Raw genomic sequence first — 25,400 nt, 5'->3', positions numbered from 1 at the left:
TTTGTCAACAGATAATAAATATTTAATATATGATTGTTGACTTTTCCCCCCTTCTTTTTTTTCTTGCCATTAAACTTTCAGATTGAGTCCTTGAATTATGTCACTAAACATATAGAACCACTGAAAAACTACATTTGGTGCTATCGATCAGACAAACTGCCTACTTACAGTTACCATTAACATAAAAGTTCAATTTTTTTTTCTTTTTTCCCAATCTGCCACAGGGATAGTTTTATTTATGAATATAATTCAAAGTTTGCCTTAATGTTTCATGGAAGGACACCTAGTGTAGAGTTCTCTCTTTATAGATGATTTATCTCAGCAGGTGAAGTGTTTCTTTTATGAGCCCCACCCTACTTTGAATATAAGAGAAAGAGGAACAGCCACTACTCAGAAAAATCTCCATAGCATATCCCTATGTAAACTTTTAAGGTACTACTATGTTCTAACTTGTGATCTTTAAAAACAATGCAAGTTATGCATATGGATTATGATTTGTTTATTTCAAAGAGATTTTGTGATTCTATTGCTGACTTTGTCATGACTTATGTACGTGTGCAAAACACTTAAGATATTCATATCTTGTATCAGATTGTTCATGAAAATAAAATACAGTAAAACCAAAATATTCCTAATATCCTACTTATTATTGTTGATGCTACTGATGCCATTGTCTTTCACAGAATATGTTGTATCATGATCACACAAAGCTTCCTTCCATCTGTATTCTTAAGTATAAGATTATCTAAGATTAAATAAAGTTTCTATGATTGTATTAGATTAATACAGTGTTGGAATTCTAATAAGAAATAATGAGAATCATTTACATTCATTTAAAAAACATAGACCAGGGAAAGAAGAGGCCTTAAAATAGAAGAATTATGTGGAAAAAGGAAATTTAATTCAAATATTAAATACCTGCTATGTACAAAGCACTGTGATTTAAAAGCTTACATGTAATTCAGGTAAGACAGGGAGAAGGGGTAAAGGGGATCTTGAATGATAAAAATAAAGAGATCCATGAAATTCCTTCTTTGAGGAAATAATGTAATGATAATATTAAAGATAATTATAGTATTCTGGTGCTTCTGGGTATAAGCAAAATTGATGGCATTTTAGACAGAAAACTTGATAAGTTGAATGAACATCAGATAAATTAAAAGTTAAAAAATGAAGTCATAAATTGATATTGTGAAGTGATGTTTGACCTCTTTTTGTTTTAGTGATTGTATAGTTTTCTGGGTCTGGCATTTTGGCAAGGTCAAAAAGAGTAGTTCAGTTTGCTTATCTAGCAGTAAATAGAGTTTATAAAACTTCACAAGTTTTCTTACAACACCACTTTTGAGGTAGGCCATATGTAAGTGGCATAAATGACAAAACTAAAACTCAAGGAGTAAAGTAACTTGCCTAGAATCATGAGACTGGGAAGTTCTGGAGCTGAAATCTGAACCTAGGTCTGTCTTAATTTGTTTGTCACTTTCATATCTTGATATCACTTCTGCCCAGTAAATCTTTTTTCAGAAATTCTTGTTGCTTTCTCCTTAATTATACCTCTAATCAAATTATCATCACATAAGCACTATTTTAAAATTTGTGCCTTTTTCCTTTCTAACCAAGTAGTAATGTTGAACTATTTTTGACTTTAGTGTGAATGGGACATTCAGCTGTGTAAATTTAAAACTGCCAGAATTGGTTAAGTAGAAACTAAACGTAGGGGAGTAGTTGGCCTTTGTGCCTAAACTTTAGATGTGGTTGTAAAATGACGAATTATATTCACTAGTAACTTGTGTGTTTCAAATTATTATTTAAAATTTCCTAACCATACCTAAAATGAATGGCCATTTTAAAATGAAAGCCTACTTGGTCTATATTAGCATTAGTTTGTCCAATTTCAGGTAGTTCATAAGACTTAGAGAGAAAGATCCATAGAGATCATCTGGTCCAACCCTTCATATGACAAGTAAGGAAATGAAAGCCTAGAACCAGGGATATGACTTGCCATGCGGCTGGTGAACAAAAGAATTGGGATTTGTACCTAGCTAGTCTCATCCCAAGGTTAAAGCTCAGTACAAAAGGACCTGGTAAGCACATTAAGTTTGACTGACTTGTATTTTTTTTTAAGTATATAATTATCTTTCTTTCTTTCTATCCTCCTTTAATTTCCTCTAACTTCTAGTTTCCTTGGTAGCTAGTACTGTGCTGTGCACCCCAAAAAATATTTGTTGAGAATCTCTTTGGACAGATTGGTAGGAAATGGATAGGAAACAGAAGAAGGAAACCTTTTCTCAAAAAGATTTCAGCATGGCTCAGGAGAGGTATCATTTATTAAGCACTTAATATATTTTGAGTACTCTGCTAAGTACTGATGATATAAAAATGGAATAATCCCTCCAGTGGGGAACTTGGATTGTTTTAGAAACTACATATACATAATCAAAAGTTGACAAAACAAATATAAAGATAAATTTGGAGTGGGAAAGAGATTTCTAGTAGAAAAGGCATCCAGAAAGGTATAGATTTTTGAAAGACACAAAAGATTCCAAAAGGCATAGTAAAGGGGAGGGGAGCGTTCATTTCAAATCTAAGACAGCTTATTCAAAGGCATATAGAAATAGGAGATGAGAGTCTCGTGTGTGTGTGCAACAATTTGGGGAAATAATTTGTCTGGATGATAGAGCACAGGAAAAGTATTAATGATGTATAAGGTTGGAAGGAAGGTGAATTCAGATTGTAAAGAAAAGCTACACAGAAGAGCAAATATTTTGTTCTGAGTAATAGTCATTGAAGTTTATTGACTAGGGACATTACTTTGGCAATTATGTGTTGAATGATGGATTGGCAAGGGAAAAACTTGATATTGGGATATCATTTAAGAGTATACTGCAATGCTGTAAAAAATTATCTAGGATAGTCCCAAAGGACTAAATGTGAAGTATACTATTTGCCTCCAGAGGAAGAACTGATATTGATTGAGTACTAACTGAAACATGTTATTTTTCTCTTTTTCTTTCAATTTTTTCTTTTATTCATGTCTTTTTATACAAAATGACTAATATGGAATTGTTTCACTTAATTGCACATACATAACCCTATATCTGATTGTTTATCATATCATGGAGGCAAAAGGAAGGGGAGGGATAGAATTTGGAATGCGAATTTTTAGAGCACAGCAGTACAAGTGAGAGGTGATATTGTGGAGGTAGAAATGACAAGATTCACCCACTGATGAGATACATAGAATGAGAGAGAATGAAGAGTCAAGGATAACCCATGGTTATCAACATATGTGAATGTGAAGGATGATGGTACCCTTGACAGAAATAGGAAGTTTGGAAGGAAATGAATTTTTCATCAAATATTTGATAAATAATTTTGTTCAGAATCATTAGGGATTTAGTACAATGAACATTATAACAACATTAAAGAGTTAATTATGTTTTATCTTATAGGAAATTCTCTTGGTATCAGTACAGGTATCAATACAAATATTTCTGAATCAACTTTTCAACTCTTCTTACTAAAAAGACAATACCAGATTAAAAAAGGACAAATGAAAATTTGTGTGTCCTACATCCTACTCTATTTAAACCAAATATTAATGCTTTTAAAAGCTGGGAAGTGAGTAATAGAATAAACTTCTCAGGAAGTTAACTGATATGAGTCATTCATCACTATGAGAGGCTTAGAGATCCTAGAAACATTTTCAAATAGTAAACAGTTGATTTCTGTGCCATAGCAATATGACAACAAATGGCAACATAGGATTAGGTATAAACTCATTCATAAAAGTTTACAGAGAAGGATGGAAGAAGATTATGAGCAGTATCTTTAAAAACAGTGAAAAATTGTAAAAGAGAAAAAAGGATTACAAAGAAATTGATGAGGGATTCAAATCAAATCAGCAACATGTATTAAATGTTGGAATGTGGAAATATTCTGGAGGGAGTTAGGAAAATGTGTCTATTTTTTATTGTTGAAAATCCATGATCAAGAAAATATCAATGAATAACTATCCCATAAACATGCCCATCTCTACAAAATATTCAAAATATCTAAAATAATCTAAATAAATAAATAAAATAATCTACACAGTTATATTAAAGACATTTTTGATACAGGAATGAGAAAAGAACAACTAGGATTTCCCTAGTGATATTCTACCACTGTTCACATCTTCACAAGTAGCATAATTCAATCAAAGGTGCAGAGAATACAAGATTCCATTGTGTTTGTTAACTCTGAAAATTATCATTTGATATAGTAAAACAAAATGTTCTTTTGGACATTTCTTTTCAATAAGATGGTATCTTGTGTCATGTGTTAAAAATTATTTTGTTTGGTGACTCTCTAATAAATCAAGCCATAAATTAGGAATACAATATGCTTGTCAAAGATGTTTCCCAAAATTGTCCAAATGAATGTTACTCAATCATTTTCAATTGGGTACAAATTTTTGTGCTCCCATTTGGTTTTCCTGCCACAGATACCGCAGAATGGTTTGTGATTTTTTTTTCTTCACCTCAATTTACAGTTTAGGAAACTAAAGAAAACAGGATTAAATGATTTGCCCAGGTCACTAGCTAGTAAGTGTCTGAGTCCAGAATTGAACTGAGAACAAGTAAGTCTTCCTGACTTCAAATCTGACACTCTTATTCATTATACCACCTAACTGTCAAATAGACAAGGAACTTCTTATAGATGGTGATATTACAAGGATATTTTTATTTATAGATGATACTGTGCTAATTGCAACAAGCCCCAGAACTTACCAAATAAGCATCCAAAATCATATCCGTAATCAAAATTTTGACTTTACTGTTGACACTGGAAAAAATCAAGAATGTGAAGAGTACTTATTTCCAGACTATGATATATGTGCATTTAGAAAAATTGCTTATTGAACTGGCTTGTTAGTGTATATATCTTGGACTGCATTTGAACAATGATCTAGGCCCAAAATCAGATAGAACATGAGAAAATCGATATAATTTAATAGGAAAAGCATTGGATCTGTAGTCAAAGGATTTTAATTTATATGTTTTATTGTTTTGGGCGGAGGAGGGGACATAGCATTGGAACTTTTAAAAGTTAATTATACAATTATATATTTTAAAAAGAAAAGTTAGTATTTTAAAAATATTCATTTTATTTGGTGGTTAAGGCCAGAATAAAAAAAAAAAATTTTAAGAGGCAATCACAAGTATATGACCTCTCAGGTCCTTTCTAGCTCTAAATGTACATTCCTATAGAATACTTTTGACAAATTATGCCATGTTTTTATAACCTCATTCATAACCCTTCCCCAGAAAAGACCTATCTTTTTGAACACTGATATTCTTTTGGTGATATATGGTACATTAAAATCTTAGTGCTTAATACTGCAAATATTAGAATCCTATGATCTCTGAAGATTTAAAATTGAAGATCACTCTGAGACCAGTGGAAAGATGCATATTGAATGCCACCATTGCTGGTGACCAATGAATTGTTTATTGGAAGGACCCTTAAAAATACTATCCAAAAAAAAAAAGGCCAGAAATGAAGATGGCATTATAATGGAGCATATCTAAGATTAACCAGTAAGCAGCCTATAGCCTATTAATGCCTATATAATGACATGAAGTTTAGAGGAATGCTCCCATCACATTAGGTAGACCTCGTTGGTTGATTTACATAGGACATAAATAAGAATATGGATGACTAGCAAACCGTACCATCAGGGAACATCTGTACTAATGAGATCACATATCTGAGTGAAGGCTGAAATAGTGTGGATAAAGCTTTTAGAAGCAGTGGTTCTTGATTGAGCTCATATCCTTTAATTACGTAATGAATAAGTTACATGCTCAAAAAAGTGCCATTGATCATAACTGATCTTGGCAAATCAGACACTCTAGAGTATTCTTTTCAACATTTGGAGAGGCTGGTAAGGAAGCAGCATTGGTTCTAATTTTATTTTCATTATTCTGCAACACATCTATAGTGTCAAAAGTTAACTCTCATAGTCAATCATTATGTCCTGAGATGGAAAAGTAGCTGATAGGAATAAATCTTAGTCTTAGCAAATGTATTTTATTTTAAATGTAATAAGGAACAAATGCTAGAATTCATGGGTTTAAGAATTTTTCCTTTTAAGTTTCAAAATCTACTAAGCCTGTTTAAAATTGACCCTTTGTGTTCCTTAATAATAATTGTACATTATACACTAGTATTTGTAATTTACATGAACTACACAGGTAGTACATTTTCTGTGTTAATATCAGTATGAATAAATATCTATATATTTGCATATATTTACAAACTGTAAATAATGGTCAGTATTACATGTGGTCCAGTAGAAGACTAGAGTAGGAATAAGGCTCTGCTCTGCTATGACTTGTTTATATGGCCCTGGGCAGTTTAACACCTCAGTTGTCTCAGTCTCAGCTACCTCATTTATGTAATGAGGAAGGTAGACTGAATCGGAGGTTTTAAAGTTGGAGACTGAACTTTTAAGATAGATGACTTCTTTAAAACCGTTTACCTCTATAATTCTATATATTTTATTTTACTTATTTAAAAACATTATTTTGAGATGTGGTCCATTGGCTTCATCAGACTGGCAAAAGGGTTCATATGATGCAAAAAGTGATTAAAAACATGTTAGATAGATAACTCTAAATATCCTATTAAAAAGAATATCCAATTGAATTAATCTTTTGAAATGTGTTTACCTTATAATTTTGTTTTATAGTGTCTAGAAAGTTTTCTCTAATGTTATGTCTTTTGCTTGTGGAATGACCCTGAGATAAATGGAATAGTAATTAGAATATGCAATTAGATAATAATTATTTTAATTTTTGTAGGCGTTACCACCAGCACCTGTTCAGAATCATACAAATAAACATCAGGTATTCAATGCATCTCTTCAAGACCATATTTATCCAAGCTGTTTTGGGAGTACTCCAGACTGGAATAGTTCTAAATTCATAAGTCTTTGGGGATCAGAAATGATGAATGATAAGAACTGGAATCCTGCCACTTTTTTGCCAGACACAATTTCTGGTAAGTATTGGGTCTTTTTTATTTAATTTCTTCAAAATTTAAACTGAGTGAATGAGAAGATTAATATAGATAGAGTGTTTAGATTTACAAATAAGTTCTTGATAATATTTAAGATTTGAACTTTGCACTATATCATATTCCTAATATAAATGAGAATGTTACTTGCTGATGTTACAGGTAGATTTGAAATATTGGTTATTGATGAAAGTCTGTCGAGCTTGGACCAAATTATACTGCCAGTCCTTATGGAAATCAATTTTTTGACCAGTGTGTTGGCCATAATCTCATGTGTGGCAGATTGACCCTGTCTAAATCTAAAGAGTCTCTATATTGAAAACCTGATTTATCACATGGCCAATGTAAATGACACAAAATGTGCTAGTGTGGAATATTTCATAATAGCTCATATCCATGATCTTTCCTGGGTAATGTACATGCAACCTCAGGACAGAAATATATGTATTACCAGTTTACATTTCAATCCATTGAGATCTTTACTTTTGGAGCTTTTGTTTGGAATATATGTTAACCTCACAAAAATTAATGTTAGGGTCCTTGGTCAAGTCTTCTGTCTCTGTTAGTTTCTTTGTTAGTTGCATCTCTTTCTGTTTTCCTTATTAATCTTCAAAATTAGCCTACCTTCCTACTCTGTTCTTCTAATATTTTTAATCAGTTAAGTTATACTTAATATGAATTTCTTGGAAAGAATAGATAGATCAAAATACTTATATTCAGTAAATCCTTTTATTTGGAAGAAATCTAAATTTTGAACCTGCTGCCTCGTATTAAGGAACTTTTTTCATTTTAGCTTTTTATCAATTATTTAGTTATTCTTACATAATTTGTTTACTCAATCTAAATACAATTATATCCATAGTACAGAAATACAGTAACTAACCTGAATATATTAACTTCTTTTTAACTGAAATTCCTTTTACTATTACCAGGATATATATATTTTTGGTGCTTCCATTTGTCTAGGAAAACTGACTGCTTATTGGCTTTCCAGGATGCTTATAGTTTCACACCTTGGAGTTTGTTGTAGGAATAGCAACAGAAAAATTTAACCTTGCCGCTTAATTCTTTCTTCCTGCATCTCAGATATCTTGAATTATCAACAAATCTTACACATTTCTCCAGTCACTTAAATGAAAAAATAGCACAGTTCCAAAGTTCCAATAGCATATTATTACATTTCTCATTCATGGTGAAGAAAGCCATTGTTTGAGTAGTTTAAGTTTTATAGAAGATAAATTTAAGACTTGTGGTTGACTGATAATAGTTCTCTCCAGGAAATTGTAACATTACAGCAACATGGAAACAGTGAGGTGTATTTAGTTGCCAGGCTGTACTTTAGACTTTTGCTAAGAACTATGTAAATCATAAAACTCTTCATTTACTTCTTCTTTAAAGGTAGTGACATTTTAGGACCAACACTCTCAGAAATAAGACCTGAAGCACTTCCTACCACATCTGGCAATGAAACAACTCCAGTTTCTGATAATAAAGAGAAAAAAAATTCAGCAAAAAAGAAATGTCTCTACAATTTCCAAGATGCTTTTATGGAAGCTAATAAAGTTGTCATGGCGACATCCTCAGCTACTTCCTCTGTCTCATGCACTGCCACCACAGTGCAGTCCAGCAGCAATCAATTTAAAGTGTCATCTAAGAGACCTTCATCAATAGGTAAGAGTACATAAACTTCTAAACCATTAATAGTTGGATTTGATTTAGACACAACAAACTCTTAAACTCGTTTAATGTCACTCAGCTTGCTTATCACATAAAGTCAGGTACATTATAGTCATATAGTCACAACCTTGAGTTATATTTAAAGTTCCTGCTACAATGTTGGATTCCTCTTTAACTTTAAGACTATTCTTTTAATATCTTTTGTCTTTAATTCCTATGCGTAAGATATAGAGATTTAACTTAACTTCTATTGTAGTAAGAATAAATTGCTTACAGAGTACATTTGCAGAATTGTTGCCATAGTCTTTATGCACCTGTAACAGCTCTTTTTAGCTCTTCTGAAATACAGAAGAAACATCAAATTTTAACTAAAGAGGCTTAAATCAGATTGATGTTAGGTAGTATAGTAGAATGAGTGTGAATAGTTACATTGTCTATAGTTTGAGTCACTTAATGGATAGTCAATATAACATTAAAGAAAATATGTTGAATGTCAGGGTTAAAATGTGCCTGGCTAAGGAAACTGATTTTAAAAGAACTGCTTTGATTTCTTAACATTTTAGGTGAAGTATTTCACAATATCAGTAAAGAGGATCATAGACATTCTGCGCCAGTTGCACCAAGAAATAGCCCTACTGGTTTAGCATCTCTTCCTTCTCTTTCTCCTGCTGCACTTTCACCAGCCTCCACACCCCATCTTGCAAATCTCACTGCCCCATCCTTTCCAAAAACTGCTGCCACAGCTCCTGGATTTGTGGATCCACATTCAGGGCTTTGTCCTACCACCTTAGCACCACCTACATCTACTACCGACAGCTCAGTTAGTGCTCCACCAAGCATCTGCAGGTGAGTCCTCACACTTGGATTTTGCAGATCAACAATTGCGAATGCTGCTTTATTTTTTTAAAAGTTGAGTTTTAACTAACTTTTGTTATAGTAAAATTGAATTCTCTCCTCAATGAAAAGATTGAAACCAAAGAATTAAATAGAAATATTTGTTGTAGCATACCTCAACCTAATAAGTCTGCTTAGTTTTAGTATTTGTGTTGGCAGAAGCCACACAGTTCCACTGTAAGGGTGATTAATAGAATCAATGATGAACCTCAGAGGACTGTTAATCCATCTTTCTGAATGTGATTAGTTACAATAATCCAAGTTTATGGAGCCATTTAAATATTCCCTAGTCCTCTGAATTTTCTCTTTATTTTTTTTCCAATGTTTAGTATTATTAGTAGAAGCACCATAGTAAGAAATGTGAGTGCCTTTTGCTTTTAATGTGGGTATTATTATAACAAAGTTTTTCTTTTCCTAAATGCAAGATACTGGCTTGTATGTCTATGGTATATTAATGGGAGGTGGTGGTGGTGTTTTTTTTGGGGGTTTTTTTTTTTTATTGTATAGTGACCCTGATTGTGAAGGACATCGCTGTGAAAACAGCAGTGCATATGACCACCAGCAGTATGATGGAGAAGAAAGCCAGGATGAAGATAGCTGTTCTGAGCACAGTTCTAGTACCTCAACATCCACAAACCAGAAAGAAGGAAAATACTGTGACTGTTGTTACTGTGAGTTCTTCGGACATGGCGGTGTAAGTTCCTTTTGTGTGTTTCACGTGTAAGGATTATCCTATCATCTCATACATAAAAGATCCATGTGGGCATTTTTTGATGTTTCTTCATTAGATAAAATTATTGTTTCTTGGTATTCTAAAATGGATCTTTTTAAAGACTAATTACATTATATTTCAATTATTTAGATTTTATTGCTAACCAACCTCTAATACAATAAAGTAAGTTAATTAGGGACAGATTTTGTTACACTGCACATTTTTTTTGGTACAGTTAAAATCAAGGTGTTATCTGGATAATTTTTAAGCTTAAAAAATTTTTAAATGTTGAAAATTATGTTCTAGCTAATATTTTCATTAAATTTTCTTAGCCACCAGCTGCACCAACAAGTAGAAATTATGCAGAAATGAGGGAAAAGCTCCGCTTACGCTTAACAAAGAGGAAAGAAGAGCAGCCAAAAAAAACTGATCAAATCTCTGAAAGAGAGAGTGTCGTTGATCATCGAAAGGTAGAAGACTTGTTACAGTTTATAAACAGTTCAGAGACCAAACCAGTAAGCAGTACTCGAGCTGCCAAACGAGCAAGACATAAGCAAAGAAAGGTAAAAAAAAAAAAACAACAAAAACTTAATTTCATTTTTTATGACCTTCCCAGATTTCCTTCCTGTAAAGGAATTTTACAATTGTGAAAAAATAACATGTAAAAAATTTGCTAATTTAGCAGTAAGATAGTATTTCTTAAGAAAATATCCTTTGTTCATTGAGATTTCAAAATGCAAGTTGATTAGAACTTGTAAATTTTTGTTTAATAGAAAGCATCTTGAATGTTGACTTACTATTATATGATTCACTTGCAGTGTTAGAGGAGAATATTTGTGACTTTAAAAAACACTGTCCATTTGAATTTGAAATCATACTTCTCTCTTGTCAAGAAATTATAAACCTTTATTTTCATAGGGGGCCATATCTTTAGAAATGCACTTTTCAGTATGTTTGGTTACTTCTCCAAAGGGTTGAATGACTAAAAAGAAATGTTTTGGTTATCAGAAGAAAGCTTTCTGCAGCAAAAAGAGGCAAAAAAAATAATAATAATACAGAGATATAGAGGAAGTAGAGAAGGGAGAACTTGAAAAAGTCAGTTATGTGAGACCAAAATTTTTTTGTCCAAGTGTTTATTATTCAAAGGGTATGAGAAATGTAGAGCTTTGGTCATAGTTGTTCTACTGATTTCTATCTGATGTGTTGCCATTACTATTGGGTTTTTTTGTTTTGTTTGTTTTTTGTTTTGTTTTGTTTTGTTTTTTTTGTGGAATGAGAGCAATGCCAAGGAAGCCAATTAGGAGCTAATTCTTGGCAGTGGTCACATTGCTAGTAAGTCAGGCATCCCTTGTACACCATACAAGGAGTTCTGACGTCTCCTGAGTAATGGCCCTATGGTATTCTTGTTCACTTAACCTTAACAAAAGTAAATATAATGTGAAACAAGCTATCAGCCACCTTAAATAGTGGGACAATGTTAAAGGAACAGATGAGCTTTGACTAATATAGTGCCTTTTAACAAATCAGCACTTTGGCAATAGGCAGCTCTAAAAGATCACATTTTCCCTAGGCTGTATAGTTCCAAGCTAGTCTCAGATACTTACATGGCACAGAGCAAGTCACTTAATCTCTCTTAATCATGAATTTCCTCAATTGTAAAATGGGGATCATGACAACTCCTACTCTCAAGAGTTGTTATGAAGATCAAATGAAATAATATGTGTAAAGTACTTAGCATAATGCCTGGCACATAATAGGTGCTATATGAATATTTATTATTTTCCTTTCTGTTTCCCTATAACCACAGCCTTGAATAGTAGAATATGGGAAGCTCTCTGTCAGTTGTCTTCTCATATTATTATTCTTCAGAAGTTTCTTGCTTATGGTTTGATGCATATGAACAAATAATTAAATTGTTTATCTTTTCCTAAAAAGGACAATAAAGTATATATTTGAGGGTTTTTTTTTAATGTTATTGTTTAAAATAAAGTAAAATAGTTACATTCAGTGGTTTAGTTGTACAAAGAAAGACCTACTTAAATAAATACCTAAAATATTTGCTAGAAATTATGATAAAGTCAGGCCTAAAGTCCTCTCAGATCCATAGACCAAGAAGCTTTGAGTACTAGAAGTGGAATCAGAACATTTCCTAATGGAGCAAGTAAGGGATTCCCAGCTGCTTTTTCCAGCTGTGGGCCCTAACTATAACCTCTGAATACTATCACCTATCACTTTACCAATAAAAAAGTAGGAGAAATTTGGGGACTAGATTACATTAGATATTCTTTCTAGCTGTAAAATTTTATCACTCTGGTAAACTCTTATGGTTCTGTTGTCAGTTAGTTTTATATATATAGACTTAATTTCTGTCCTTAGAACTCTTAAATAAGTCTGATCCTAGAAATTAATCTTTTTTAAAAAATCCATGCCTTCTCTTTTAATGATTTTTTCCCATTTTTTTTTTTTTTTACTTTGGCATTTCTGAAATTTGCTCCATTTTTCAAGGAGGAAATAAAAATTCCCTATCTTGCTAAGTACCAGAAATGTTCTGAAACTATTTTTCCATTAATGCGGTCAAATTTTTAAAGGCATCTCTAAGATGAAAGGAAGTGTTGTTGAGTTATAATTCAGTATTATATCCTTATTTCTTGTATGTTATATTTATATGTATTTATGAATCAGCACCGGAATTTCATCATGCTTATTCAGTAATAGTATGTATAACAATTAAGTATCATTTGAATACTGCACAATAAATCTTTATTATTCAAGTTACAGAAATAGATAGCTGACACTTTGTCTTCTTTGTTGCACGTATAGAGTATAATATAAGATATGGAAAGTAAGAAATGAAATATAATTTCATGGACATCATAGGCAAACATATGTAAACTATACCTTATTTAATATTCTAAGCACTGGTAAAAATATAAGTATTCTTGTTTAACTCAGAAACATTATGTTATTACATGTTTCTTATTTTACTCCTTATAAAATAATTTGGGTGGGCATATTTTAAATATACTATTTACTCTTTAGTATGTTAATATTCTTTAATAGGAATAATTTTCTTTAGCATATGCTCATCACATAAAATGATTTATAGTTCAAAAGTATTTTCCAGTTTGTCTTAATTTAGAGTATTTATTCTCAACTTTTAAATCACTTTTTATAGCTAGAAGAAAAAGCTCGTCTTGAAGCAGAAGCCAGGGAGAGAGAACATCACCAGCTCCTTGAGGAACAGAGGCGGCGGGAGGAAGAGGAGGAAGAAAGGCTCAAAGAGGAATTCCAGAGACTTCAAGAGCTCCAACAGATACGAGCTATAAAGAAAAAGAAAAAAGATAGAACAAATAAAGACTATCCAAAGTTGGACATGCTGTCTAGAAATTTCCAGTCAGCAAAAGAATCAGTACCAAGTTCTGAAGAGATACGGAATGGCACACTGGAGCAGTCTGAGAAAACAGAAACTTTCTCGAGTTCCCCTTCCAGGCATGTTAATCATTTGGAACAGAGGCCAGGGCCTGAGACAGTCTGCGGACTGTCTAATCCAGGCAACTCAAGAGACTCCAAACTCCTTTTCCAAAAAGAACTCGGCGTGAAGCAGCATGAGCCGCTGTCTTTTCTCTTTGACATAATGCACCACCACAAAGAGGGGAGCAGCAAAGCAAAGCTCAAGCCTGTCAGTAAGACAGCTGAATCTCCCAAAGTGCCTGAGAGCCAGCCCAGGCCCAGGAATCACACAGACCCCAAAGGGAAGGCGGCAGAGCTCACCTCCTCTGCTGAGCAGAGAAAAGAGGAGAAGAAAGTCAACAGTAACAACAACAACAGAAAGCAGCTGAATCATGTCAAAGAAGAAAAATCGCTGCCAATCCTGATTGAATCCCCTTCTCCAAATGAGCAGCCCCCAAATAGCAAATTAGTACTGGCAGATTCTCCACAGCCGAAAGGCAAGAACAAGAAAAATAAGAAGAAAAAAGGAGACAAAGTCAACAATTCAATTGGTAAATATAGCTCAGAGAAAGTGATGTTGAGCTCAGTTAATGTGTGAGCTGTCAGAAGAGAACATAGTGTCTAGTTTTTAGTGAGGACCTTATGCTAGAAAGACAGATTTAGCACAAGTAGGTACTTATTAAATGCTGATTGATTAATCTCTGAAAGGCAGTATAATATCCTTGGGAAGTGCCCTAACTGTGAAGTCAGGATGTAGATTTGAATCTCAGTTATGCCATCATTTTATTCTATCACCTTGAACAAGTTCTGGGATTCAACACAGTCATCTGTACAGTAAGGGAGAATTAAATATGCTTTCTAGGAACCCTCCCAGCTCTGCATCTATGATCCTATGAAAATCTCACAGATTTTGCATTGTGCATACTGTTCTTTGCTTTTGCTTTGCATTTTGTAGGGTCTTTTCACCTGAGAGGATCACCTGAATGGAATTAGACCAATGAGAAATTTGGTACTAAACATTTTTTACTCATTCTTAACACAGATATTATATCTGATTTTAGGATGAGCCACTGCTATGATGAAAGTATTTCTTTAAGTTATTTTAGTTTTCCCTTAACATTTAGATTCCAGTCCCATCTTAATTGAACGTGTGAAAATCCATATATATTCATATACATTTGGCTATAGTGATTTAAAATTCCCTGTATTAAGTAAATAGTATAAGCTTAGTTTTACCCATTTTATAAATGAGGAAACTGAAACCTATAGAGGTGAAATGACTTCTCTTCAGATGCAAAAGTAGTGTAGCAAGAGTCAGTTCCCAAGTTCTACACACAGTATCACCTGGGTAATGGCATCATTGCTTATATGCTCCAGAATTGAGACAAATTCCTAAGATAAAATGATAGGAGGATATTAGCAGATATGAATAAAGTTAGCCAAATTAATTGGTCTATAAGAAGCTGACAAGGAATAATATCAGTTTAATATCATTAAAAGTGAACAGTACTATTCCATTCCAATTAATACAGCCTTTAACTTTTGATTAGCATTATTCAAACTATATTTTAAAATACTTTGTATAGTTCAGTACTTTTTAAAATAAATAGTATACAGCACCATGATTTAGGGGCAGGGGAGAAGTAATAAGTCAAAGTTTCAAAGTGATTTGAAATAATCAAATGATTGGGGGTTTTTGATGCAGAAGGAAAGATTATTTTAAAGTTGCTTAGTTTCCATTTTCCATATAATGTTTATAGGCATGAGGGAAGATCCTAAGTGCAAAAGATTCTATGATCACATAGTACAATGAGAATTCACTTGGATTTTAAGTTTCCTTGATCAATTCTCAAGTCTCTCCCTAGTCTTTTTGGTGCTTTGTGTCCTTCTGCCATCTCAGGGCATCTCTTATATCATGACTGACCCATTTATTTTAAAGAAGAAGAAGAAATTGAAGCTGAAAGTAGCTAGTTCAAAATCACACTTCAGAACAAGTTCAATCAAGTTAAGAGCTGAGAAGCTTAAAGGAGCTGTAGCTTTGGCATAGTGGACAAGAGCTCTGGGCTTGGTATCAGATTCTGGCACTCTTTTGGATTCTTTGACCTTGGAGAAATCCCATCATGTCTCTGGGTCTTCATTCCCTCTTGGACAGAGTGAGGGAGTTGAATGAATCAGGTTATATCTAACCCTCTTCCAGTTTTGTCATTCTGGGACATAATAAGGACTCTGATCACTCTGGTACTTTTTTTTTTTTTTAATTCTGCCAAGCCACTTTTCTGTGGTTGGCTCCCTAGATAAAACCCTTCTTGCCTTGGTAGTTCTCACTTTACCTGGACAGTTAGTCCAATGAAATGCAGCCTTCAAACAACTCTAACCACATATTACAGCATCCTCTTCAAATTTTACTGATACTTTGGAGCTTGGGGTTTCTGAGACTGTATGACAAAAGAAGGGCACAAGAGATGAGTTTGTAGCCGGAAGTATGGAATAAGCCAAGGATTAAAAAACTAAGCCCAACAAATAGAAATATGTTTTCAGCCACTTTTAAGTCTTTTCTGTCTCTATAAAGACGCTAATTACATAGGTAAATAAGAAACTAACTCATCTGTGGCAGTAGAAATATAAGAGTTCAAAGCTCATGTGTGTGTGTGTGTGTGTGTGTGTGTGTGTGTGTGTGTGTATTTTTGGAAGAGAAGCAAACAGATTAAGAAATATGTTGTTTTAATCAATTAACAACAAAAGATGTGAAAATTGCAGATATTTGGAACCTGAGGAAAAAAATCAAGAGAAAGGAGATACAGAATCTTAGGAAGTAGATGAAATATATAATAATTACATTGATGCTAACACAAAGGCAAAGTTGTTTTGATTAAAGATATAAAAGTCCTATATAGATGACTTGATTTGTTCATAAGATGAACATGTTTAGAAGAGTTATTTGTTTGCTTTTTAAAAGATGCGAAGGTTGAGTAATTGGGAAAATTCAAAGAAAACTTTATGCCACTTTTCAGTAGGTAACTTGGAAAATTCTTTGCTGAGGCAGGCATAATCTAATGAAAAGAATGCAACATTTTGGCTATTCAAAGCCCTGCCCTAGAACCTGCTGTTGTTTAACCTCAGGCAAGTCAAATACTTCCTACTCTCTAAAATGGTGGTATTACATTGTCCACCTCATACGATTGTTGTGAAGAAAATGTTTTATAAACTTTAAAATATTATGTAAATATATTAGTGAAAAAAAGTTTTGCCACCATCTCTGACAATTGAAACATTTAAATTTGTTTCAACTTTAAGCACTTTGAGAACTTGTCCATAGATTGTCATCCTTAATAGAGCATAACTTTATGCTTTGTGTATAATAAGCTCTTAGGGAATTTAATATTGATGGTATGGCCTCTTATCAGAAATTTTTTAGATTTCTAGATACTTTCTTCTTTTCTGCTTTTTTTTTTCCCCTGAAGAAATTTTGTTCAATCTCCAGATCTGTCACAGAACTAGATTTTTTTTTAAGTTTACCCATGGTAAACCAGATAAGTTTGAACCCAGAGTTCCTCATACTCAAGTCTGATTGACTTCATATTTAGCACCCAGTTCACACCATCATGTTATAGTAAAATTCGGAGATGTCATTATTCTTCATTCAGACAGTTGTTACCAGAATCCTGAGGAAAGGTCAAGATGAAAATGATGTGCCCAAATCCAATTGACCCATTTGAGTTGAATCACCATGAGAGCTGCTGCTTTCTTCTATAACTTGTACCTACATCCATAACCTTCAGCCCCACCTAAAATTTTATATTTAAGATGTACATGAGTGATATTCTTTGTGTGATGAAAATTGGCTGACTTGATTATTTCCCTTATTGAGGCATTGCCTCCTTTAATATCCACAGTTCTTTGTACATAGTACATAATTTTTTCAATTCTGCTAAGCCACTTTTCTGTGGTTGACTCCCTGGATAAAACCCTTCTTACCTTGGTAGTTGTCACTTTGCCTGGACAGTTGCCGCAAGCAACTTTAACCACACATTACAACATCTTCTTCAAACTGCACTGATACTTTGGAGCTTGGATTTCACTAAGTGAATCATTCACTATTTTCCAGTTAAACTGGACTGTTTGTTTTTCTGTATTCTTGTCTTGCCTTTTCCTACCATTCAGCTTTCATGTGGGCTATCACTTCGTGCCTAGAACATATTCCATGTCTGAAATACATTCCCTCTCTCCTTTCTTTAGTAATATCTTCTTCTTTCCAGTCCCATCTCAGATGCCACTTTTTTCTTTTGACCTTTGAACCATCTCCCCACTGAAATCCCCAAGAAATTCCACATTTCTTCCTACTGAGTTCAAAGTAATCTCTTTTTTTTCCCCATTCCTATTACATTTTTACCTTGCATCATAATTATTTATGTGTTATATTCCCCATATTATACTTCAATTCCTTGAAGGAATTTTGAATATAATTCGTGTGTGTGTGTGTGTGTGTGTGTGTGTGTGTATAAAATCTTTACATATTGGTTGGCTTCTCCATTGATTGGAATGCAAACTCTTTGTTTGTTAGGCCTCTTGTAACTTTTTCTTTGTGTTTTCCCAGCACTTAGTACCTAAAACACAATAAATATCCCCAGTACCAAAATATAACTTGGGCAGTGCTATTACAAGTAAGTAACTAATACCTCAAATTTACTACTTTGAAATTTACAAAACCTTTGAGATAGATAATGCATTTATATTTATCCCCATTTCACAAATAAGGAAACTGATGCTCCACTATTGGAATTTGTCCAATGTCATGCAACTAAAATCAGGATTTGAATTCAGGTCTTTAGCTAGAATTTGAACTCAGGACTTTAGACTCCGAAGTAGAGCAAGCTCAGTTTTGATTTTAACTAATCTTTGCAGTTATCTCATTATCATTAGGACCTTTGTGTTTTCCCTTCAATATTTTTCTACAAGAATCTTGATTTTCTTTATGGTTATTATACCATTAGCTAGATAGTAATTTGTCTTTAAGATACGTTGTTCACTGGACTTTAAAAAGATAGAATTATTTAGCTAGATAGTAATTTGTCTTTAAGATACATTGTTCACTGGATTTTAAAAAGATAGAATTATTTTTGATTTTTAACTATTTCCTTAAAGTGTTTATATGACAATAATGAATTAAATCTGAGGAGAGTTTGTCACAGGCTAAAATAATACTTCTAATACCTGTAAAATGTTTAAGCACCATAACTTAAGTAGGAAAGTATTCATATCTTCCTTAAGATGGCCATACACTAAGTAATCTAGTTTCATCTGTGTCTGATTAACAGAAAATTATATTTATTCAGTTTTCCAGGAAATTAATTCTATATTTTTCAGTTAAATGTTTGTTTTAAATCTCTTCAATAGAGTTCAGTATAAAGAAACTAGGTCATGAAGATTTTGAACACCAAAGTGAAGCATGTGGATTTTGTAGACAGAAGGAATGTCCTTTTAGAAAACTTTTGGATAACAATGAAATCACTGTAGTTGATATTTTAATTTGTCATAATTGTTTTATGAAACAATGTATTATGGAGAAGGAAAATAAGAAACTAGGGGCAAGAAAATCTCATTTCAAAGGTGGTTGTTATCTGAAAATTAGGTGGTGAGGAGATTGATCTGTATGGAAAGCATGGGAATGGTGAAGAGAAGGGAAAAAAATTCTATTTTAAATTTTTGATTGTTCCTAATAATGGGATGCTGAGCTACTATAAATAAACAAGATACAGACTTATAGTTTTGAAGCATCAACCTCACTAAAAGGCAGCATGGCGTAGTAGATAAAGAGCCACCTTGAGAGTCAGGAAGACCTGTTTTCAGTTCCCATCTTTGAGAAATTTTCTGAATGATGCTGGACAAGTCACTTAACCTCTGTGTTCTCAGGCTACTCTTTGAAGGCTGGGGATACCAGGCAACATCAATTAGCATTGGTAGATTTTCCTCTAGATGATAGAATTTTCAGTGAAGTCACAGGTCTGTTATTATCTCATCCCCACAAACCTTTTTCCTTTTCCCTTCTCTGCTTGCCTCAGAGATTCATCTAAATAATAAAGTGTTCAAAAGTAGAAACAAGCAAAGAACATTTGTTATCCACAGATAGGCTGGTAGAGTTGCCAAATATTCAATAATTGACTTTTTTTCTTGATTGCTTGCACCTTTTCAACATTTATCCCATCAGTCCCCTCCTTTCTATTAATACCACAACCACTTTAGTCCAAAGCATTCATCACTTCTCACCTAAACTGTCTCAATAGTCTCCTAATTTATATCCCTGAATCCAGTTTTTTCCTTCTTCATTCCATCCTCCACAAAGCCGCCAAATTACTGATTTTTTTTAAAGCACATACTTGACCATGTCACCTGCTCAAGAAGCTTCAGTGATTTCTCACTGCCTCTGGGACCTCTATTGGGCATTTAAAGTATATCATAATTTGATTCCAACCAGTCTTTTCAGACTAGTTACATATTATTGTCTTCATTCAAACTGCTCTGTTTGCTTTTCCTTGTATACAACATTCTATCTTCTGCTTCTATACCCTTACACAGAATATTTCCCTCCTTACCTGTTCCACTTAGAACTTATCTCCTCCTTCAGAAGACTTTGTGGATTCCCTAGTTGTTGGTACACAGCCCTTCCCCCAGTCCTGTGTATCCATTTTATATAAATCCTATATGTATTTATCTTTAAATACCCCCTAGTATAAGAATTCTTAACTTTTTGTGTATATTGGATTTCTTTGCAGTCTGGTAAAACCATGGATCCTTTCTTTTTTCTTTTTTTTTAAAAACTTTTTATTGACAGAACCCATGCCAGGGTAATTTTTTACAGCATTATCCCTTGCACTCACTTCTGTTCCGATTTTTCCCCTCCCTCCCTCCATTCCCTCCCCTAGATGGCAAGCAGTCCTATACATGTTAAATAGGTTACAGTATATCCTAGATACAATATATGTATGCAGAACCGAACAGTTCTCTTGTTGCACAGGGAGAATTGGATAGAAGGTATAAATAACCTGGGAAGAAAAACAAAAATAAAAGCAGTTTATATTCATTTCCCCGTGTTCTTTCTTTGGGTGTAGCTGCTTCTGTCCATCCTTGATCAATTGAAACTGAATTAGCTCTCTTTATCGAAGAGATCCACTTCCATTAGAATACATCCTCAAACAGTATCATTGTTGAGGTATATAATGATCTCCTGGTTCTGCTCATTTCACTTAGCATCAATTCATGTAAGTCTCGCCAGTCCTCTCTGTATTCATCCTCCTGGTCATTTCTTACAGAACAATAATATTCCATAATGTTCATATACCACAATTTACTCAACCATTCTCCAATTGATGGACATCCTTTCATTTTCCAGCTTCTAGCCACTACAAACAGGGCTGCCCCAAGCATTTTGGCACATACAAGTCCCTTTCCCTTCCTTAGTATCTCTTTGGGGTATAAGCCCAGTAGAAACACTGCTGGATCAAAGGGTATACACAGTTTGATAACTTTTTGAGCATAGTTCCATGGATCCTTTCTCATAATGTTTCTCTTTTGAAATCCATAATTGAAAAGTTGGTGAAATAAAGATAATTTTTTCCTCCAATCAAATTTATAGACTTTAAATTTGCCAGTTTTCTGGGGTATCCATGAATCCCAGGCTATGCATGCCTGAGGTCTTTAAGCACAGTTACTATCTAACTTTGGTCTTTGTATCTGTCCCCTGTAGCTCATTGAGTTCTGCCATAGTCAGTTTTAAATAGACATCTGTTGATTTATTGCTTCTCTTTATATTTAATTGCAGGTTCTGAAAGCATAATATAGCATATGAATTTTAGAATTAAGGATTATAGATTTAGATCTGGGAGATCTTCTAGTCCAAGACTTTCCTTTTGTAGGTAAGAGAACTGAAAACCAAGAGGTTGTATTTGAACATAAATAACTATAATATAAGGTAGGATATGATAAGAGCAAAGACAAAATCTAGGGGAAGAAATATTCTAAGCAAATATGAGGAATAAAAAAACAATCACTATCAGCCTATCTGGTGGACACATTAACATCCATATTCCAAATCATTGCCACGTTTACTGATCCTTTGGGGGAAAGAGTCTTGTTTATACAGTGAAGTGCTGGGCTTGTTAGACTAGAAGATCTGCATTCAAATCTTGCCTCAGACACTGCTCAGACTCTGAGCAAAGTCTGAACTAGTTTCCTCCACTGTAAAATGAGATTAATTATAGGATGGTTGCAAGGATTAAGTGAGATAATATTTGTAAAGCTCTTGGTCCAGTACCATCATAGGCACTATACAAATACTTCTTCTCTTCTTAAACTTAAAATCTGAAACATACATATATAAACATGTGTGTTATGGAAGTCTACATAAGTGGTTTCCTTTGAAATCTTGCATATTTTATTTTATACCTTTAAAAATTATTCTAGGAAAGTTTCTATAGACTATATTAACCTTCCAAAGGAATCCATTTATCACTTCTAGCTTAGATTTGATCTTCCAATCTTTATCTTCTTCAATCTGTTTCAAATAGTAGTTGCCAAATTGGTCTGATTATGTCACTCTCCTCATCAAAATGAGAATTTTACTTAAGGAATCTTAGTAACCATTTGATAGAATTGCTTGCATTAGTCCAAAATAGACCTTTTGCTTTCTAACAGATGTCCTTAAATGTTTTTCCCCAGTTTTATTTACAATCTCAACACTTGATGATGATGTTCCCCAAGGCTTAAATTTTTTTTTTATTGAAGTTTTTACTTTTTTATTGGAAAAAGGAAAAGTAAGGATAATGTCTTAAAGTGAATGTAGTACTGCATTTGAATTCAGAAAGCTTCAGATCTTCCCACTGGCATTTAATATTCTCTGACCATATCAGGTCATTTAAGTCTGAGCCCAATTTTCTCATTTATAAAATGGAAATAATGTTCTTACATCACAGAGTTAAGAGAAAACTCAAGGTAATGTACATAAAAAATTTTTGCTATTTGTCACCTAGTCGTCTTAGTTTTTATAGAATGAAAGTGTTATGACAGTAAAACTGAATTTCAATATGTGATAATCCTTCAGAAAGATTATGTGGACTTTTTGTTCTGAATAGCAGGAGAATTTCTTATCATTCAGCTGTCCATCAAGGAAGTTCTACTCTCTCATCAATGGAAATGTTCAGGCAGAAACCACATCTCTATTTGTTGATAATTTTGTAGAGGGTCCTACTTTAGGTATGGGCTGCACAGAATCTGGCTAGCTTTTAACTCCCTTTCTTCCCTCAATGAGTTCAGGACCTGTCCCTGTCTCAAAATTTTTCTTTCCTCCTTCCCAACTCCTGCCCTTCTGCTAAGGGACTTCAATATACATTGGGGGGTGAGGGGAGTCTGCTCTTTCAGACCCCCTAATCTTTTAGTTCCTCAGCCTTTTCGTTTTCCATGACCCTATGGCATTCCATGTCAGCTACCTTTGTGGATTTAGTCATACCCTTGAAATTTCTGTCACCTACCACTACTTCCATGTTCAGTCATTCAGAAAGCCCCTTGTCTGTCCTTAAGGTATTCCTCCTTCCCTCTGCCTTCTCTTATCCAAGCCTGCTTTTAATCTGTACTGTGGCCTCTAAATTTACTGATCCCTCAGTTCTCTCCCAGGTCATCCACCTGCATTAACCACACTCCTGTTTTCCCCATCTTGTCACCATCGTGAGCTAGTTCCCCTCTATATTGTTGTCTTGTGTCCCTCGGCCCCTCATCATGTCACTCACTGCAGCCCTGCCAAGCCTCAGCCTTAGATCCCAACCCTGTGTCAAGCGAAAGTAGAGAAAATCCCACAATCTCTCTTTGTCCATTTCATATTCATGTTACAGAGCCCCTCCTGGGCCTTCCCTGCTGCTGTGAAGACCCCCTGCATCTCCAATATCATCTCATCATTCCCCTTTCCACAGCAGGTCTTCTGAAACACCCTGTGGAATCCTGTCTTGGATCACTGCTGTGCCTTCTGCCATTCTCTTCCTCTTAAATCCCTTTTTCACATGATGAGATGGCCTTGCTCAAGTGATGCCATTCCATCTTGTCTCTTCCTGTTTTACAGTCTCTCCCTATCTACTGGCTCATTCCATAACATGCCCATGACTTCTTCAAACTCAGAAAACTCACTTGATTCTTCCATCCCCACTATTGGCCTGTATTTCTTTGGCCCTTTGTAGTAAAACTATGTACAATAATTATCTCCATTTTCTCTCCTTTCACTGTCTTCTTAATTCATTGCTTCTTAATTCAGCTTCCAACCTCATAAATCTGCAGAAACTGCTTTCTCCAAAATTACCAGTGATCTCTGGTCTGATAGCTTTTTCTGAGTTTGCATTCTTTTGGGGCTCTCTCCAGCCTTAAATGTGATCTGTCACCTCTTAACCTTGATATTTTCCCCTAGTTTTTCAGGATACCACTCCCTTCTTGTTCTTTTCCTCCCAATCTGACTGCTCCTTCTCTGGCCCCTTTGTTGGATCCTCCTCTTGGTCTTCTGCACTCATCAGGGATATTCATGGGGTGGATGCCCAGTGATCTCATCAGCTCTTGTGGATCAATTATATCTCTAGGGGTGGTTGTCAAATCTACCTATCCAGCCTTAATCTCTCTACTGACCTCTAGTATTGCATTTCTTACTGCCCTTCACACATCTCAAATTGGATGTCTAGTAGACACCTTAAATTCTTTATGACCAAAACTGAATTCATCATCTTTCCCCCAAGCCAGCCATCCCTGACCTCCAACTTTCCTGTAACTATAGAAAGCAACACTATCCTCCCGCTCCTCTAGGCTTACAACCTAATGTGCCCTCTTCCTCAACTCCCTCCTGTCTCTCCCCCTCATATCCCATCTGTTGCCCACGTCTGTAAATTTTGTCTCTGAAAAATATCTTGAATATGCTCCCTGATGCCATTACTACTCTGGTGTAGCCCCTCATCACTTCACACCATCTGTACCTCTGTAGTAGCGATAGTTGGCCAAACCTCAAATCTCTCTCTATTCCAAACAATCTTCCATTCAGTTACCAAAGTAATTTTCCTAAACTACCACCCACCACAGTCCATAAGCTTCAGTAGCTCCCTATCATTTCCAGAATCAAATACAAAAATTTTTTGTTTGACGTTCAAAGCCCTTCATAAATAGTTCTTCCCACCACCTTTCCAAATTTCCTATATCTTACTCCCTGCTACATACTCTCAATCTAGTGACAGTGAACCCCTGGCCATTCCATGAAGACATTCCATCTCAGCTCCAGTCGTTTTCTCTCACTGTTCCCTATGCCCAAATTACTCTTCTTCCTCATCTTCACTTAGTAGCTTACCTGGTTTCCTTTAAATCCCAGCTAAAATCCTATCTTCTACAAGAAACTTTTTACAATCCCTCTTAATTCTAGGGCATTCCCTCTGTTATTTCCTATATATTCTTTATTTGTACATATTTATTTATTACTTCCCTTGTTAGATTGTGATCTCCTTAAGGACAAATATCTTTTGCCTTTCTTTGCATCCCCAGTACTTAGCACAGTGCCTGGCACAAAGTCTAAGTGATTAGTAAATATTTATTGACTATT

The 25,400-nt window shown here is 34.3% G+C and overlaps 1 protein-coding gene across 5 annotated transcripts in view; it reads left to right on the top strand.

Annotated features, from left to right (window-relative positions):
• Nucleotides 1–25,400, top strand: part of FAM193A (family with sequence similarity 193 member A) — a 203,132-nt gene that overhangs the window by 165,359 nt on the left and 12,373 nt on the right. For all 5 annotated transcript variants that reach the window (XM_051966313.1, XM_051966310.1, XM_051966312.1 and 2 more), the window contains 6 exons: nt 6,846–7,044; nt 8,458–8,730; nt 9,300–9,582; nt 10,138–10,324; nt 10,675–10,905; nt 13,518–14,343. In XM_051966313.1, the coding sequence (XP_051822273.1) occupies nt 6,846–7,044; nt 8,458–8,730; nt 9,300–9,582; nt 10,138–10,324; nt 10,675–10,905; nt 13,518–14,343 (1,999 nt within the window). The remainder of the gene's footprint in view (nt 1–6,845; nt 7,045–8,457; nt 8,731–9,299; nt 9,583–10,137; nt 10,325–10,674; nt 10,906–13,517; nt 14,344–25,400) is intronic.

This window comes from Antechinus flavipes, chromosome 6 (genome assembly GCF_016432865.1).
Source record: "Antechinus flavipes isolate AdamAnt ecotype Samford, QLD, Australia chromosome 6, AdamAnt_v2, whole genome shotgun sequence".
NCBI lineage: Eukaryota > Metazoa > Chordata > Mammalia > Dasyuromorphia > Dasyuridae > Antechinus > Antechinus flavipes.
Note: the sequence above shows the minus strand (reverse complement) of the source record. Positions and strands in the feature narration are given on the sequence as shown.